Source organism: Dromiciops gliroides, chromosome 2, assembly GCF_019393635.1.
Source record: "Dromiciops gliroides isolate mDroGli1 chromosome 2, mDroGli1.pri, whole genome shotgun sequence".
Classification (NCBI taxonomy): domain Eukaryota; kingdom Metazoa; phylum Chordata; class Mammalia; order Microbiotheria; family Microbiotheriidae; genus Dromiciops; species Dromiciops gliroides.
In genome coordinates, this window is record NC_057862.1 from 110,269,517 (window position 1) to 110,286,403 (window position 16,887).

General features: G+C 45.8%; 1 protein-coding gene across 1 annotated transcript; it reads left to right on the plus strand.

Moving 5' to 3' along the window:
- Positions 1-20: 20 nt before the first annotated feature.
- On the plus strand, positions 21-16,744 carry ACTR1A (actin related protein 1A). Its single transcript, XM_043981735.1, has 11 exons — positions 21-176; positions 6,250-6,314; positions 7,199-7,274; positions 8,767-8,892; positions 9,129-9,253; positions 10,334-10,550; positions 11,943-12,035; positions 12,877-13,051; positions 13,148-13,209; positions 14,258-14,298; positions 14,433-16,744. The coding sequence occupies exons 1-11, from the start codon at positions 129-131 to the stop codon at positions 14,533-14,535; spliced, it is 1,131 nt and encodes a 376-aa protein (XP_043837670.1). The 5' UTR covers positions 21-128; the 3' UTR covers positions 14,536-16,744.
- The last annotated feature ends 143 nt before the right edge of the window (positions 16,745-16,887 follow it).

The window sequence follows — 16,887 nt, forward strand, 5'->3', positions numbered from 1 at the left end:
TCCGGAAGGCGAGGAGCTGCCCCTCCCGACCTCCTTGTCCCGGCTACAGCATTGCGCATGCGTAGCGGCGGTAGCAGCAGCGGACCCGGCTGGCAGTTTCTTCCTCTGGAGGAGAGACCCCCTCTGCCATGGAGTCCTACGATATTATCGCCAACCAGCCTGTCGTGATCGACAACGTGAGTCTTGGTTTTCTCTTCCTCGAGCAGGGCCTGGCTATCTTAGTCTAAGGGTCCTCCGCCTTGGGCGCTGACTCTTTGTCACTGGCTCGGCCTGTCAGGAGGCTTTGGCCGACCCCTTCTCTTTGAGGGAGGCAGTCCCTAGCAGGTCCATAGGCCAGCATCCCTAGGGTGGAGGTCGGGGGAGAGAAAGGCCCCATCTCTAACCCACGGGTCATCGGGCCCTTGGCCTGAGGGGCCTTAACCGCTCTGTCGGCGCTTAGGGCCCAGCCCCTTCTCTAGTTCTCATGATCCTATTGGCTCGTGTAGCTGTCCGTCTAATTTAATTAGTTCCGCCCTTCGAGCTAGCCGGATGGAGCAGCACTTGAAGGGAATTGGCTAGCTCCTCAGTCAATCTGATGGAATGCCGTAGGGTTTCCTCTTTCTGTGGGGCGGGGCGGGGCAGAAGGGAGTGTCATGGATTGGCTCCTGGGATTCCCAGTTGGCGAGACTAGTGGGACAGGGTTCCGCCCATGGGTGGGGAAGGGCCGGATTTTGTTCAGTCCTGGACCTGGGTGGGGTGGGTACGTGGGAAGGCCATGTCCCGCCCCTGGGTGGGGTCGGACGGGGCTCCTGGGGAGCTTTGGTGGCTGGGAGTTTCCTTGGGCTTTATTGTTTTTGTGGTCACTAATTATAATCATGGTGTTAATTAAGCAAGGGGTCAGAACACTGGGAGGTTCCCTTCCTCTTGAGTAGAACCCAAATGGATCTCTATTTTGGGGGGAAGATGAAACTGTGCCCTCCCAAATGTACTTCTGGGTGTAGGGGCTGAATTCCCTGTCTGGAAACAGCTGCATCCCTCTGGATGAAGGTAAAGTCTGTGGTGATCACAGGCGTTAGTGTTCAACATAGGCTTCCTTGGAAGCCAGGTAGTCCATTCCCCACTTATCAGAGGTGCCCCTTTTAAAGGTTGATCATGCCCTTGGGGAAATGTCTGCCAGACCAAAGGAAGTTTGTGTCTGCTAGCTTTGCTATCTCCATGAATCTGACTTAAAGGAAGTGATAATGGTGAGACAGACCTAAGTAGGCTACTGATAAGCAGCCTGAGAGCCCAAGGAAAAAGAAGCTTGGATCCACACTGTAATAGCGCTTTTAATTTTCGAATTTTGGTTCTTGTGTCTATTGGCCTCCTTGGGAAGTAACTGATATATATCTTCATCTTCTTTTTGCCCCCTTTGTGAGACAGCTAGGTGGTGCAATGGATAGTGCACTGGCCCTAAAGTCAGGAGGATGGGAGTTCAAATCTGGCCTCAGATACTTGACACTTACTAGCTGTGTGACCCTGGGCAAGTCACTTAACCCTGATCATCTCAAAACATTCTGGGCCATCTCCAGTTGTCCTGATGTATATTTTGCCACTGGACCCAGATGGCTTTGGAAGAGAGTATCTGGTGACTTTGCACAGCCTTTCCTCACTTAAATCCAATTCATTGCAAGTCATAACATCTGTCATGGTCCTCTTTGAGATGGAAGGACAAAAGCCTCCTTTGTATAATTGGCAAATTGGCAACAGTTTTTAGATTTCCTTCAGGAGTGCTATGGAGCAGAAATGGCAAGTCCATTGGTTTGATCTGATTTACTGCTTTTTGGATTAATGTGTAATCTCAACTCCAACTCTTTCCATCATTTTTCTTGCTCTTTCTCTATTATAGAGGATAATTCATTCCCTTTAGGCTGAGTTCACCCCTCTTCATTTCCCTAATAACATATTAAGTTGTACTTCAAAGTAACAATGCTATTATTAATTTTGAAACTATTTGAAACATTTCTATACCTGTGCCAGTACATCTACTAAAAGTGAAATCTGAGAAACTTGTCATTTGTCTTTAGGATGCTGCTGAGAATATGCCACATTAAATTTAGATTTGGAATCTCAATGAATTAGTGTTTGAAATTCTGAGCTAATTTTTAATGACTCTTTAACAGCTATTTTTAGCTCTCAGGAGGAAGAATAGAATGAGCCATATTAGATAACTGAATCAGGTATCTATTTTGATAAGTGTTTATTGATGGAAATGGATCACACAGTTTTAGCATTGTACAAAGACACTGAAATCCTTTTCCTTGAAGCTACGAATGCAGTACTAGTAAGAAGGAGGCATTAAGGAAGGGAAGAAAAAGGAAAAAAAGGGAAAATTTTTTTCATCACCTGTTCTGGCTTATCTAACATCTTATCTACTCCTGCTTGACACCACAAAAAGCTACCTGGAATTAATGAGAAAAAAATGAAATTACTTTTGAAAGTATCAGTGAGATAAGTATCATGAGTAATTACAGTCAGAAACATGTTTCTCTTGAATATAACCATTAATACTAAAATGAAGTAGAATGGTATAGTAAGAAGGCATACTGAATTGAGTCAAAAAACCTGGATTTTAGTCTCAGTTCTGCCACCAACTGTCTGTATGATCCTAGGCAAGTCATTGTGGTCCTGTGGGAAGAGCATTGGCTCTGTAGTAAAAAAGGGTCTGGGTGGAAATCTTACTTCTGAAATTTACTACCTATGTAACCTTGGACAAGACAATGTAACCTCTTTGTCTGTAAAATAAGAGAGTTGGGTTGCAATGTAGCCTTTGAGGTCCCTTCTAACTCTTAGATCTGTGCTCTTTATATATGTTATTTCCCCTTTCTGCGCTTCAGTTTCTAGTGTGCAAAATGTGTGTGTGGATTGTACTAAATTATCTCTAAGGTCCTTGTCAGCTCTAAAATCCTAGGATTCCTAAGAGAGGAGCTCTCAGTCTTTCAAGTGTGATTGTGGACCACATTTTGAAAACTGGGTACCTACTACAGGAATCACTAGTGCAAATAAATGTGCTTTAAATTTTAAAAGAAAACTGTTTTCTTTAGGTAAAAAGAGCTTATTGCCCATCCACAATCATCAACTCCTGTCCCAAGTCCTTGGTGACTTAAGAACTCAAAGGTTACAGTTAACTTAATAAAAGATAAAAGTTTTAAACAAGCTTGAAGTTGTTTTTAGGAACAAGCAAAGCTTTAGAGTCTGAGGAACTGGGTATGAATCTTAGCCCTGCCCCTCACCTGCTATGGGACCCTGGGCCAATCTCTTAACCCCTCTGAACTCTTCAATATCTTTACTTGTAAAATGAAGGACTTCAACTAGGTGACCTTTCCAGTCTATCAAAGTTCTAAACCTGTGACTCTCTCTGACTGTAGAAGAGATACAGCCAAAAAACAAACAAACAAACAAAAAAACCAGCCTCCGATTTTCAGACTTTCATCATTAAGAAAAAAGTTATTTCACTCTTAAAATCTTTGCAACTCAGTGATTCTAGAAAATCATAGAAACCCTGAAATGGACTAGAAAATGAAACCAATCCATATCTTGTCATCACGTATAGAATTTGACATTCAAAGTCTTGGTTTGTACCTGCATGATATCCTGAAGGATTGAGGGAACTAAGAGATTATTTTAAGAATTTTTATGCCAATCAGTTGAGTATATATACTGAGTGCTTTGCACAAGTTTCACACTGTCCAAGGTACCGTGGGGGTCCAGAGAAAATTGGAAATGGTTGTGAGAAGCAAGAACCGAAGACAGTTCTAAACACCTTAAAAATCACAATGTCCCCAGGAATTAAGTGTGGAACTTTAAATTCCCCTGCTGTCATTGATTCCGGTCTTTGCTTATCAAGAGACTCTCTTGGAGTCCTGTTGCCACTTACAAGAAGGAAGAATGCTCAGGGCTGGACAGCTATAGCATTAACTAGTGCCTGTGGTAAATTCTTTCTGTCCCAGTTCTTTGGCAGTCTAGGTAATGTGTGCTTCTGGTGCCTGCTGAGGAACTTGTGGTTTGTCTTCCCACATTCGAAGCTGCATTTCAGCACTGAAATCACTCTGTTCCATGTAGCCATTGCTGGCAGCAGACTCTGGTTCTTCTCAGAGATCAAATATTTAATGAGGAAATCAAATATTTAATGAACACTTGTTTTCAATGAGCCTGCCGCTATGTGTTTGTTTATTTGACTTTTGCCATGGTGAATAACAAAGAGAGTGGCAGCTCATTTGCCAGGTACAAAGTTCCTAATTATAAATTACTGTTAAGGAAATTGGCATAACCCTTTTGTGTGCTCTAGTGGTTTGGCTGGAGCAGAACAGAGATGCTGCTACTATTTATCCCTTCCCCACTTCACCCAGCCTCTTAGCAGGTCCAATTTTACTCCCTGCCAGTTCTTGCTTGCTCTGAGGCTAAGTGTGATGCTACCTCATACATCATAACCAGTACTGCCTGAGCTTCTCTAGAACCAAACTGGCCTTGAACTTCTCAGGAATCTCTGCTACCTACACCCTGTCTGGCCACCACTTCCATTTGCAATCCCAAAGTGGGGATGAATCTGATAAGGACAAGTAGATTTGAATACCTTTTCCCAGTAGGTACAAACCTCATCTGAGACCAGCAAGTTTGTTTTCTTTTTTTTTTCTTTTTGCCTTCTTTTAAAATAAATTGTATTGTCTTTTTTTTAACATTACCATATTACAGACAGAAAAGGAGAGGGGAAAATGGATAAAACTGATAAATACCTTTTAAAAGTTTGAAAATATATGCACTGTATAGCATGTGTGGACCAGCAAGCTTATTGTGTTCTTGCTATGAAGAAAAGAAGGGAAGAATTGAATATGATATCTTAGCCTGGCTTGAAATCCAGTCCCCAAGACCTATCTTTGCATAATTTTATTCAAATCAATTCAATAAACATTTATTAAGTATCTCCAGTGAAATCCAAATGAGGAGACCATACCCCTTAAAAAGCAATATTGGAATGCTCACATAGTTTTCCTTTCCAGGTTTCCATCCCTTGGAAACATCTTCCAGGAGCTCCAACAGGCCTGTCTACATTACCAGGGCCAGAGAAGAGCAAGGGGCAATCCGAGAGATTTGAGCCCTTTATTAAGGGCTGTTCTCATCACTTCGTTATGGTGTCTTCTCCATAGGTTCCAGAACCAAAGTCCTTGAACCCACAACAGGATAATGCTTTCTTTTCTCCACTTGTGGCTAATTTCTGGCTGAGGTTTTTCCAGGCTTTTATTCCTGTCTTTCTTGGAGTTACCAGGGCAATTTCTCTTCTCAAATTGACTAGTGAGCAATTTCAAATTCTATCCCATACCTGCTTTAAATCTTGGCAATGATTCATCATTACTATTTGTTCAGAGAACTAGGCTTGTTCTGCTCTTCACCTCCCCTTCCCTGTTCTTTAACCACTTTGTACTACCTGTACCTAATCTCCTTTACCAAGTAGAAAACTAGACTGTAGCCCCTGGGTGTTCAATCTCACTTCCTTCGTGAGACTATTATAGTTGTACACAGGCATTAGATACAAAGTGAGGGAGCTGGGGCAGTTTCTGGTACGTCATTCCCTATGTATTCTGAAAATGGCAGGATCCTGGGCTAAAATGGCAGGAATGGGCCTGTTCCTATTACTGTGGAAGCTTTAAGTTCTGCAGGGTGGAGAAGAGTGCTGGGCGGGCAGAGGGTGTATACCTAAAGCAGTGTTCAGCTTCAGGCTTCTGTACAATGTTGGGACCTGTTCCTAAAGTTGATGATTAACCTCCTTGGGCCATTGAGTGGTACTAAAGGTGCTGAATTAAGACTCCAGTTGTCACTTATGGGTACTGTACCCACAACCATAGAGCATCAAAGGCCAAGGCCAGTCCTCATGGTCTGAACTAGCTTCTCCTCTGGGCTTTACACAAGAATCCTTCTCCCTTTCCCTTTGGAGACTGGCTAGTAGAACACTGTACCATTTACTGTGCTACAGCTACCTTTCAGGATCAGCCTCTTTAGATAGCATCTATAATAGATCTATATAGGTGTTTCAGCAAGATTAGAAGAACGTCTACTTGCACCCAAGCCCGAGCGCTCAAAACATTGCATAGTTAAGTATTGGGAGAATGCATTTTGCCCAAATACCCAAGGAAGATACTTCATCACTGAATTTATGGTTTTAGAATTCATAGTTACTTTCCTTTGACTCTCTCTTGTTTTTCCGAAACTTTTAATTTGCTTCACTTCTCTCCCCAGGGCTCTGGTGTGATTAAAGCTGGTTTTGCAGGAGATCAAATTCCCAAGTACTGTTTTCCAAACTAGTAAGTCATACTGTAGCTTCATCAAAGGTTGTGGTGGGTGATATTGTCGTTATGGGGTCCAACTCCTTTCTAAGAAATCCTACTTTGGGAGCCAGGGAAGAGCAGAGAGGATAACTCAGATACTTGGGATAGTAGGAAGCAAGTATCAGCTTTAGAGATAGTCAGGATGACTGGATCACTTATTGGGTTTGACTTGAGAGGCCTTGATATCTCTCCATCTGATGCCTGAAATTTTAACAGTAGTGAGTCATTCATTTGGTTTAAACATTACCCTGAAGTCTTCTTTTAAGATGCACATATTCCCCAGAATGGCATTCTTTTATTCAGCTATCATATATTAAGACCCATTATGGGGGGCAGCCAGGTGGAGAAGTAAATAAAGCACTGGCCCTGGATTCTGGAGGACCTGAGTTAAAATCTGGCCTCAGATACTTAACACTAGCTGTGTGACCCTAGGCAAGTCACTTAACCCTCATTGCCCCGCAAAAAAAAAAAAAAGACCCACTATGCTATAGATGTGGGAGAACAAAGTTCATCCACCATAGTGAGGATGAGTTTCTCATAGCTTTCCTCTTTGACAAGAAAGTCCACAAGCAGAAGGACACTGGAGTAGAAGCAAAAGGCCCCAAAAGCAACCTTTATGAACTTCATTGTTCTGCTTTAGCTCTGATCATGTATGAAGACCACGGAGGACAACTTGTTGAGGTGTGACATTTCTATTGAAAATTCAATAAGGTCCTTTGATACTTATATACAAAGTATGTGTTGTTGGGAGGAGAGAGGAATTTGTTAAACATTTTTTAGAGGGAGAGAAGAGATAGATACACTGACAGAACATTTCTTTATGTCCTTCTGTAAAATCGTCTTTCTCTCTTTTTTTGCAGCGTAGGCAGACCAAAACATGTCCGTGTCATGGCTGGAGCCCTGGAAGGGGACATTTTCATTGGCCCCAAAGCAGAGGTAATAAACTACAGGTGTAGTCTTAAGTCATCAGAAGAGCTTTCCCTTCCAAATCTTACTCTAAACCCACCTCACCCCTTCTCCCAAGTGTTGGCTGTCTCAGCAAATGGACACAACCACAAAAAGAGACAATTTCCTTTTTGGATCTTCCATGTTATTCCCATCCCACTCCTCACAGTCACAGCCTCTGGTTCTGGGGCCTTTCCTGATCCTATGGTGGCAAACATTAACGTAGGTCTGAAATTGAGACTCTGATCTTTGGGATTCTGCAAAAGAAATGCAATGATGGAAAAATTGATTGTGTCTCAGTATCTTGGCTGTAAAATGGATTGAGTGATATAAGTAATTCATTAGAACAATATTGTTACTGCTGAATTTGGCTTTGACCTTCCCAGTAAATGTGCATGAAAACCAGAAAATTTATTATTTTATTTTTGATCCAGATAATGAGCAGAAAGTCTTATATCTGTTGCTTCAGGTCCTAATGGCTTGGCACTTCTTCCAATTCAGCAGTTGAGGCAATGAAAGGATGTTTTGAGTATTGGGTTTTTCCAGAGCAGGACTTCTTCAACCTGTTTAGGTCATAGAGCCCTTGTGTGATGGGCTGCCTGCCCATCTGACCCCATCTCAAAATTAACGTATTAAGATGCACAAAATAAAACATATACAATTACAAAGAAAACCAATTATATTGAAATAGTTATCACACTCCAGAAAAAACTAAGTCTGCTTGGGCAACTAGATGGTACTGTAGATAAAGTAGATAAAGCATCAACCCTGGATTCAGGAGGACCTGAGTTCAAATCCGGCCTCAGACACTAGACACTTACTAGCTGTGTGGCCCTGGGCAAGTCACTTAACCCTCATTGTCCTGCAAAAACAAACAAAAACCTCTGCTCTAGAGAATATGAAAAATACTCTTAGACTTTAGGTTGAGTTTAGAGGAGCTAAAGTCCCTCTCACCCCTCCAAAAAAGAGGATTAAATATCAAACTGTTTACTTGGACTATATACAGTTAAAAGCTGGTACGTTAAATTGAACACAGTAGATAGAAAAAAATTGCAGTTTTGTCCCCTTCTGAATTTTGTTCCTCTGTGTATTTTTTCATATTTTAGTGGCTTCTCTGTTAACTTGCCACTAACTCTCTCTCCCAGTATATCCCTATAACAGGTACAAATCATTAAGCAATATGAGACCACACTGACCATATCTGAAAATATGTCTTGTTCCATTCCCCAAGTTGTGTTTTTCAAAGACCCTGTTTTCCTCCTTGGTCCACAGGCCTGAGGGTTCCCTAGCTGCATAGAAGTTTTGCTTTCTTAGGGGCAGCTAGGTGGCACAGTGGGAAAAGCACCTGCCTTGGATTCAGGACAACCTGGGTTCAAATCCAGCCTGAGACACCTGACACTTTCTAGCTGTATGACCCTGGGCAAGTCACTTAACACTCATTGCCCCAGCAAAAATAAGAAGTTTTGCTTTCTGGTTGTTACAGGAGCATCGAGGCCTGCTCTCCATCCGCTACCCCATGGAGCATGGCATTGTGAAGGACTGGAATGACATGGAGCGCATCTGGCAGTATGTCTATTCCAAAGACCAGCTCCAGACTTTCTCAGAAGAGGTGAGATTGTTCTGTTCATAGGAATCCTTCAAAGGTTTGAAAAATCCCGAAAGTCTTAACCTTTGGGGAGAATTTCCCCAGGGTCCTGCTTGTTGGATGGGAGATCTGGGGGCTCTATCAGCTGACCACCTTCAGACCAACCTGCTACCACCTCTGAGCTCCTGGCTTCCTATCTACCTAACTTACCCCAGTAATGAAGAGATCACACTCACGTGTGCTTGGGGCTGTTTTGCCAGCATCCTGTGCTCCTGACTGAGGCGCCCTTGAACCCACGAAAAAACCGGGAACGTGCTGCTGAAGTTTTTTTTGAGACATTCAACGTGCCAGCCCTCTTCATCTCCATGCAAGCTGTGCTTAGTCTGTGAGTAGTTGACTGTCCCAAGGGGCAGACAATAACCCAAGCTAGACTCCTACTTCTCCGGTCAGGCTATTTCAGAACAACCTTTCTAGCAAAGGGTTGGGGGAGTTTGGAAAAAGGGACGAGAAGAGGGACTAAAACTGAATGCTAACCATAGAGGAACTGATCTGTGTGCAAACCAAATGAGATTTCCTTATTGTTTGTCCACTCAAGTTTGCACTGAATGTAATACCCAATGGGCAGCACCAAATGGGTAGAAGTAAATCTAGGAAATGGTCCTTTACCATGCTGTGCATATCTATGAATGCTTGAGCCTGAGCCTACTGGGAATCCTGAGGGGGGGAAAGAAGGATGGTATGTGCCACTGAAACTCTCCCTTCAAGCCCTGTTCTTCTCTTGCTGTACACCTTACACCCCACCCCACCCCCAGCGCCTGGTGTGTCCATTTCTTCTTGATTTCCATCTAGAGAACATGGCCATTCTAGGGAGAATGGGGTCACTGGAACAGTCCAGGAAAGGGCTGTCTTCTCTACTCAGGGAGTCAGCTTTTCCAGGGGCATTCTCTAAAGGATCCTGGTTTGTGGAAGAAGTAGGTAAAGCTTTGGTTTCACAGGATGAGGATTAGCTCATGGTGTGTTGGGTTTCTCAAACCTTGCTTCATTCTTTAGCCCCAATTCCAAGAAGACTGTTGTAGAAATTATAGTACTGGTTATAATTAGATGTACATGACATTTAAAGGTTTACAAAGTGCTTTCCTTGCAACTTTGTGAGAAATGTATGAATTGATTTAATGACTTTTTAAAGTACTTACCCATGCCAGGTATTAAGTTAGGTATTGTCCGCACAAAGACAAAACAAAGCAGTCCCCTTAAAGGGCTTAAATTTGGGTGGGGCGGCAATATGTGGTTTTCCCCTTGAGTCCCTTGTTTTCTTTATTTCACCTGAATTCAGTGAGAGGCACTGAAGGGCCTTCCTTGTCCATGAATGGGAGGTTTTGCCTTTGGCTGGAGCTGGGCAGCTTGCTTAAGAGGAGTGGACTTTAGGAAAGGCCAGGCTATTGATTCCTGACTCCTTGTGCTTCAGATATGCAACAGGAAGAACCACAGGAGTGGTGCTGGACTCTGGAGATGGTGTCACCCATGCGGTGCCCATCTATGAGGGCTTTGCCATGCCCCACTCCATCATGCGCATTGACATTGCTGGCCGTGATGTCTCCCGTTTTCTCCGTCTCTACCTGCGCAAGGAGGGATATGATTTTCACTCATCATCTGAATTTGAGATTGTCAAGACCATCAAAGAGGTGAGCTCTGCCTGGGACGGGAACACCAACAAGGGCTGTGTGCTTGGGATCCAGAGCTGCCAGTCAAGGAGGCAGAGCAGGGCTCAGAGAGAGCCCTGAGGCAACTTCCCAGGAGTGGGAAGGAAAGGGAAATAATAATAATAATGCACAATAATAACTCACATATAGTGAGCTTAAGTGTGCCAAGGTGCTTTTTCACTGGAATTTCCCAACTCTGTAAGGCAAGTGTTGTTATTATCCTTGTCATATGAAGAAACTGAGGTTAAGAGAAGCCCAGGGTTACGCAGCTAGTAAATGATTTGAATTTAGCTCCTCCTCATGACCAAGTCCAGCACTCACTCCTATCTACCGTACCACCTGGTTGCCTCTAAGGGAATGCAGTGTCTTTGGGGGAAGGAGTGGTAAGGGGGGTCTCAAGAGATCTGCCTCCCAGCCACTCCCTCCCCCTGGCCAGGCTACCTGTTGGTAGTACAGGGGCATATCCAGACTAGGGGAAAGAGTTCTGCATTTGTCATTAATTCTTTATACTTCCCATTTGCAATGAGCCTTTGCTGCCACTAAAGTTCCCCTGGTTTCTAATGCCTTGCAGTTTGGTGTGGAGGCAGTGCCAACGGAACACCATCTCTGACAGTCCCTATCAAACTGGAAAGACTTGCAGTGCAGGCCAGGTGACGGACTGGGAGACTAACTTAGCTAAGCCCAAAGAGTCTCCTCACTCATGCTGGGCCACAGGCTAATGATGCTTTGGCCTGAGCAACTCGTGAGGTCCCTCCAGCCCAACACTAGAGGGCTCATGACCCTTTTTCATGGAGGAGGAGGGAGCACCTCTATCAGCACTATTACAGATCCTTGAAGTGTTGAGGGAAGGAAAACTTGGAAGGCCACAGAGCTCAGCCACTGTGGCTGTCTGTGCTCACCTGGGAAAGCTTAATCTCTTTAGTCACAGCTTCTCCCCAGGAGGAATGGAATAGAGGTGTAGCAGCAAGCTCAGCTTTCTCAAGTGCTGCCCTCTGGTGGCCAGTGTAGAGACGTGTGCCTTCACCACCACCACCACCACCTTCCTTTCCTTTAAAAAAAAAAAAAGGCATCTTACAGAGACCTGACACAGGAGTGAGGGAGCACCCCAAAGCTACATTCCTCACATGGAAAGAGAAAGCTCACTGTATTTAATGGGAGTTCCCCAGTTCCTCCTTAGCTACATGTCCCAAGTGGTCGAGGGTTGAATGAGCCATGAAAACTGATGAAAGCAAAAGCTCAGAGCCATTTCTTCTCATAGAAAACCCTGCTCTTAAAGTGGACCTTAGAGGTCACAGGCTTCGACCATGGGGCACTCTGGCTCTGATATGACAACTTTGGCTTCTAACCAACCACCTTTTCTGCTTTGTCCTACAGAGAGCCTGCTACTTGTCCATAAACCCACAGAAAGATGAGACTCTGGAGACAGAGAAGGCTCAGTATTACCTGCCTGATGGAAGCACCATTGAGGTATCTGAACAGGTCACAAACCCACTAGGGAACCTGTAGGGGCAGAATCCTAGACTGAAATGGGGCTACCTATGTGGAGGCCCAGCTCAGAAAAATGAACAGCTTCCTTGCCAAGTCCTTGGAAATGGAAAGCTGCTTTAATGCTGCCCTGAACATTAATCTGTAGCTTGGGCTACCCAAAAAATGGGAAGCCAGAAACAGGAGACAGGGGTGCTGGGAGCCAGGTATAATCACGAACCAGCTATTAGTGGAAACTCAACCTTATTTTCTATTGCTTCTTTTTTTTTTTTTTATGTATGAGGTATTTTATTTTTTCCGTTACATGTAAAGATAGTTCTCAACTTTTGTTTATACATGCTTTACAATTTCAGATTTTTCTCCCTCCCTCCTCTATTGCTTCTTGAAGCTCATGCATCTTGAACTTTGTTCCTTATGGGGAAAAGTGGGTTGTCAACATATTTAAGAGTTGTTCTCAATGGACCAGAGGGATGATTGATCCTGACATTTAGAATGGGTGAAAAGGCTAGGCCAAGGCTTTAGGCTTCTCTCAACAGCAGAAGAGGGTTACTTGCCAATAGGGACTTGCTGAGATCTTGCCTGAGAGATCAGTTTCCTTTTCTTTGCAGGACTTACCTTACTCGAGGGGCTTGCATTCAGGGCCTATTTAATGTAATACATTTGTACAGGTTATTTCCCAAGTCTAGGCTTTCTAAATCCCCTGAACACTGAGGAGAGCCCCGTGGTTCTTCTTTCTTTCTTAAACTTGTGGTGAAGCAGGATTTCACCAGCTACTGCATCAGGTCCTTTCTGCTTCCTCTAAGACTGGCTTTTTGCTCTGCAGATTGGCCCCTCCCGATTCCGTGCCCCTGAGCTGCTGTTCCGGCCAGATCTGATTGGTGAGGAGAGTGAGGGCATCCATGAGGTGCTCGTGTTTGCCATCCAGAAGTCTGACATGGACCTGAGGCGCACACTCTTCTCCAACATTGTGCTTTCAGGAGGTTCTACCCTGTTCAAAGGTTTGTCATTACCCTTGAAATACCCAGCGGCTCAGCCGTTGTGCTCACAGGGGACTGGAGAAATCACTTGGGACTTTCCTCTCCTGGCTTCTGCAGGTTTTGGTGACAGACTACTGAGTGAAGTGAAGAAGCTGGCTCCAAAAGACGTGAAAATCAGGGTAGGAGGAATTTGGGGTTGGGACCTGGATGGGAGCAGGCTTCTGAGGGTATGAAAAGTTCACCCTGGAGCCTCAGCCCCCTAAACTGCTGCGTCCAGTGATCCACACCACGATCCAGAAGAACAGATTCTGGTCTAAGTCCCTAAGATCCAGACCTTCAGGGATGTCTCTTCTGTCTTCCCTTTATACATGCCAGGAGAGAAATTCCAATTCCTCCAGATGCCAGGGCCTTAAACCTGTGACTCCAAGATCCTCTTGTACTGCTGTCAGAAAAGCAGGGTAAAGGGGGCAGGTGTCTGTTTCTGTTCCCTTTGTCCCAGCCTCGTGTGTGATAAGAGACTATGGGGGGGGGGGGCAGCTAGGTGGCACAGTGGGTAAAGCCCTGGCCCTGGATTCAGGAGTACCTGAGTTCAAATCCAGCCTCAGACACTTGACACATACTAGCTGTGTGACCCTGGGCAAGTCACTTAACCCATATTGCCCTGCAAAAAAAAGGAAAAAAAAAAAAGAGACTATGGGGGGCAGCTAGGTGGTGCAATGGATAAAGCACCAGCCCTGGATTCAGGAGGACCTGAGTTCAAATCCAGCCTCAGACACTTGACACTACTAGCTGTGTGACCCTGGGCAAGTCACTTAACCCTCATTGCCCCACCCCACCCCCGACCCCCCAAAAAGAGACTGTGCCAGCACAGTGATATGGAGATTGAAGAGGGTAAAGGGTTGGATAGTCTAGGTCTTTGGAAGCACCTGCCAGGATGGCCATCATTAGGGCCTGGCTGTCTCTGGGCTGGCTGACATGGATCTCTAGAACAGGGCCTTGCCTACAGGTCATTCCAGGCTTCCCAGAACCTCAAGCAGGTACAAGGTTGAGTGTAGCCTGTGCAATGGCCTGGATCGGCCTCCACTGCTGGACAGAGAGGCTGCCTGCCCCGACGAGGCCTTTGCTCAGAAAGGGATTCTTTTCACTGGCTGCCCTTTGGGGAGGGAGCAAACGAGAGGTAAAGGGAGGGATCCGAGCCTTACCATTCTCTTTCCAACCTCTCCTCAGATATCTGCTCCTCAGGAGAGACTATATTCAACATGGATTGGGTGAGTAATTATGGGAATAGGTGGAAGGCTGAAGCCTAATTGAGCTCAGGAACCATCAAACCTGGATTTAGTTTGGAGACAGCCTGGGCTCCACAGACCACTCATGCTGCTCCTTTGGCTTCCTTCTGTCTCAGGGGTTCCATTCTGGCATCGCTGGACACCTTTAAGAAGATGTGGGTATCTAAAAAGGAATATGAAGAAGACGGCGCCCGATCCATCCACAGGAAAACCTTTTAATGTTTGGACGTCTCTTTCACCTCTCTCCGAAGTTAACTCCACTTTAAAACTCGCTTTCTTGAGTTGGAGTGTGTGAGGAGCTGCCTGTATGTGGGTATGCGTGGATGTGGGTGTGGGTATGTATGCGTGTGGATGTGCGTGTGCCAGTGTGGCCCGGGGAGCCCGGTGCCTAACAAAAGATGGTGACTTCCCCCCGATGGAGCCTAGGACCCAGGGGTTGACCACTAACTTGCTCCTGAGAGGGGAGAACACCTGGCTGGAGTGCCCCGTTACTTTGTCTGTTGGTCCTTTTTCTTTCTTTTTGTGGGACTATGTTTACTGCTGTAGGGAGAGGAGGAGGAGGGCAAACTGAACCATCCGAGAGGAAGGCCCTGCCACCATCTCCCCAACCGCCTGCCAGGTGGCTGGAGCACAGGCCTACCACCTTCCCTTTGCTCCTCACTGTTAACTTGCTGGCCACTTGATCGTAGGGAGCTGTGCAGGAACTGTTTGGTTTTCTTGCTGTTTTTGTTTGTGGGATAAGGAGAAGCACATTTGGAGCTGTTTCAGAAATCCCTGGGTTAGGGGAATAGGTGAGAGGATAGGAATCTTTGGGGTTACCTAAGGGTCAGGACCACAGGAGGGAACTGGTGGAGGAGAGGGGCTTCACTGGCTGGGCTATGGTGCAGAATGCCCAGGCCAGCCAAGTGCATCCCTCACAACCTCCTCGTTGCTGTCTTCATGTGTTCTGCAGAACTTTGGAGAAAACTGCGCAGGGAGGGTTTAAGGACCGGGAGCAGAACAGGGCTTAGGGCTAGCCTGCCTTTTGGATCAAGTCGCACTCAAGGCAGGTAGGCAAGATAAAGACAGAAGCTGGGGAGCCTGCAACTGCAGGCTTATTAAATGTGCTTCCTCCATCTTTGCTTCAACGCAGTTTAAGTAAAATCCTATTTGCCATATGGTTTTATTTATTACTAAAGTGTTTGGTAACCTCCTAGTCACTAAGAGGGCCAAGGAGGAGGTAGCGGCAAGGGGAGATCCCTAATTGCTTACTGCTGGCCCTTTCCCAGTCTCCCTCCATACACTAATGTTTACAGCACCTAAGCTTAGCGTAGTAGCCCAGCCCCTGAAGAGTAGGGGACCCACCAGGTCCCAGTAAGTAGTGTTAACAGGATCCTACTGAGATAGCAGACGGCACTGGGACCAGTTGGAACTGAAGGTTTTGAGCAAAGGCATTTCTGCCAACACTAATTCCTTCCTCCTGCTCCCAGCTCTAGCACCAGGCAGATTTATTTATAGTGGGCTTTTCTGGTGCATCAGGTACCAGTGCCTTCACTGGGCTACTTTTGTAGCTTTGGCTCCACTTAGGCTCCGGAAGGAAGTGAAGGTGCCTTATCCCTGCAGCCCCACTAGGGGTGGTTACCAGGCAGAGGTGCAAAGGAGTCTGGTCTCTGGCTTTCTTAGCTGCGGTGTGCACTGGATTGGCAGACCTCCCTTGGGAGCCCAAAGTCCTGGCCAGCCTCATATTTTGCATTGTGTCCTTAGCTTCACTATAGGCCCCTGGCCTAGCAGAGAAAGAAGGAAAGCCAGAGCTGGAAGTTGGGTGGAGGGGGTCCGACAGAGGATACAGTCTGGGCCCCTAACCTGCGGCTGACCCCCCAGAACTAGTAGAAATCGCTGGAAGAAGGATCTGAATACTGGGGAGTTAGCACTGCCTCATTCAAACCTAGGCCTTCCAGCTGGGGATCCAGGCAGTAGCAGATGCTTTCTTCTCATGCCTGAGGAAAGGCAGTGCCCCCAAATCCCTTGTCCAATGAGATGGTTTTACATCCTGCTATGGGTCAATTTCAGTTGAAGCATCTGGCTTGAGCCACTCCTCCCTGAACAGTGGCCTATAATCTAGGAGCCCCTTGGTGCCTATTTGCCTTCATTGATACTTATGGCATTGTGAATAAGCATGTGGCCCTCCCTTGATGTGTAGCAGGCCCCCGCCTATCCCATTTCTAAATTCCAAAGATGCCAGTCAGTGTCCTCTCCCTCCAACTCCACCGTGACCAAAGGCCCCAGCCAGTGGGGGGCCAGGTGTGTGTGAAAGCAATGTGGCAACCAGACTGCAGTGTGCTTCCTTCCACCTTCCTTCTCAGCCCCAGCCTTTGCCCTGCACAGCCTGTCTCCAAACCACGTTGCCTGGTGGTGCCCAGTGTACTTAAATAAAGTTGTTCCATAGATACATAATGCCTGGTTCTCTCTACAGTCAACACTGCTCCTCTGACCAGAGGTCAGACAGCCAGCTTCTTCTCGCTTCTGTCCACAAGTAAGCGGTGTTCAGTGGACAAGGAACTTCATAGAGTAGGGCTGGAATCAGGCTTGGGG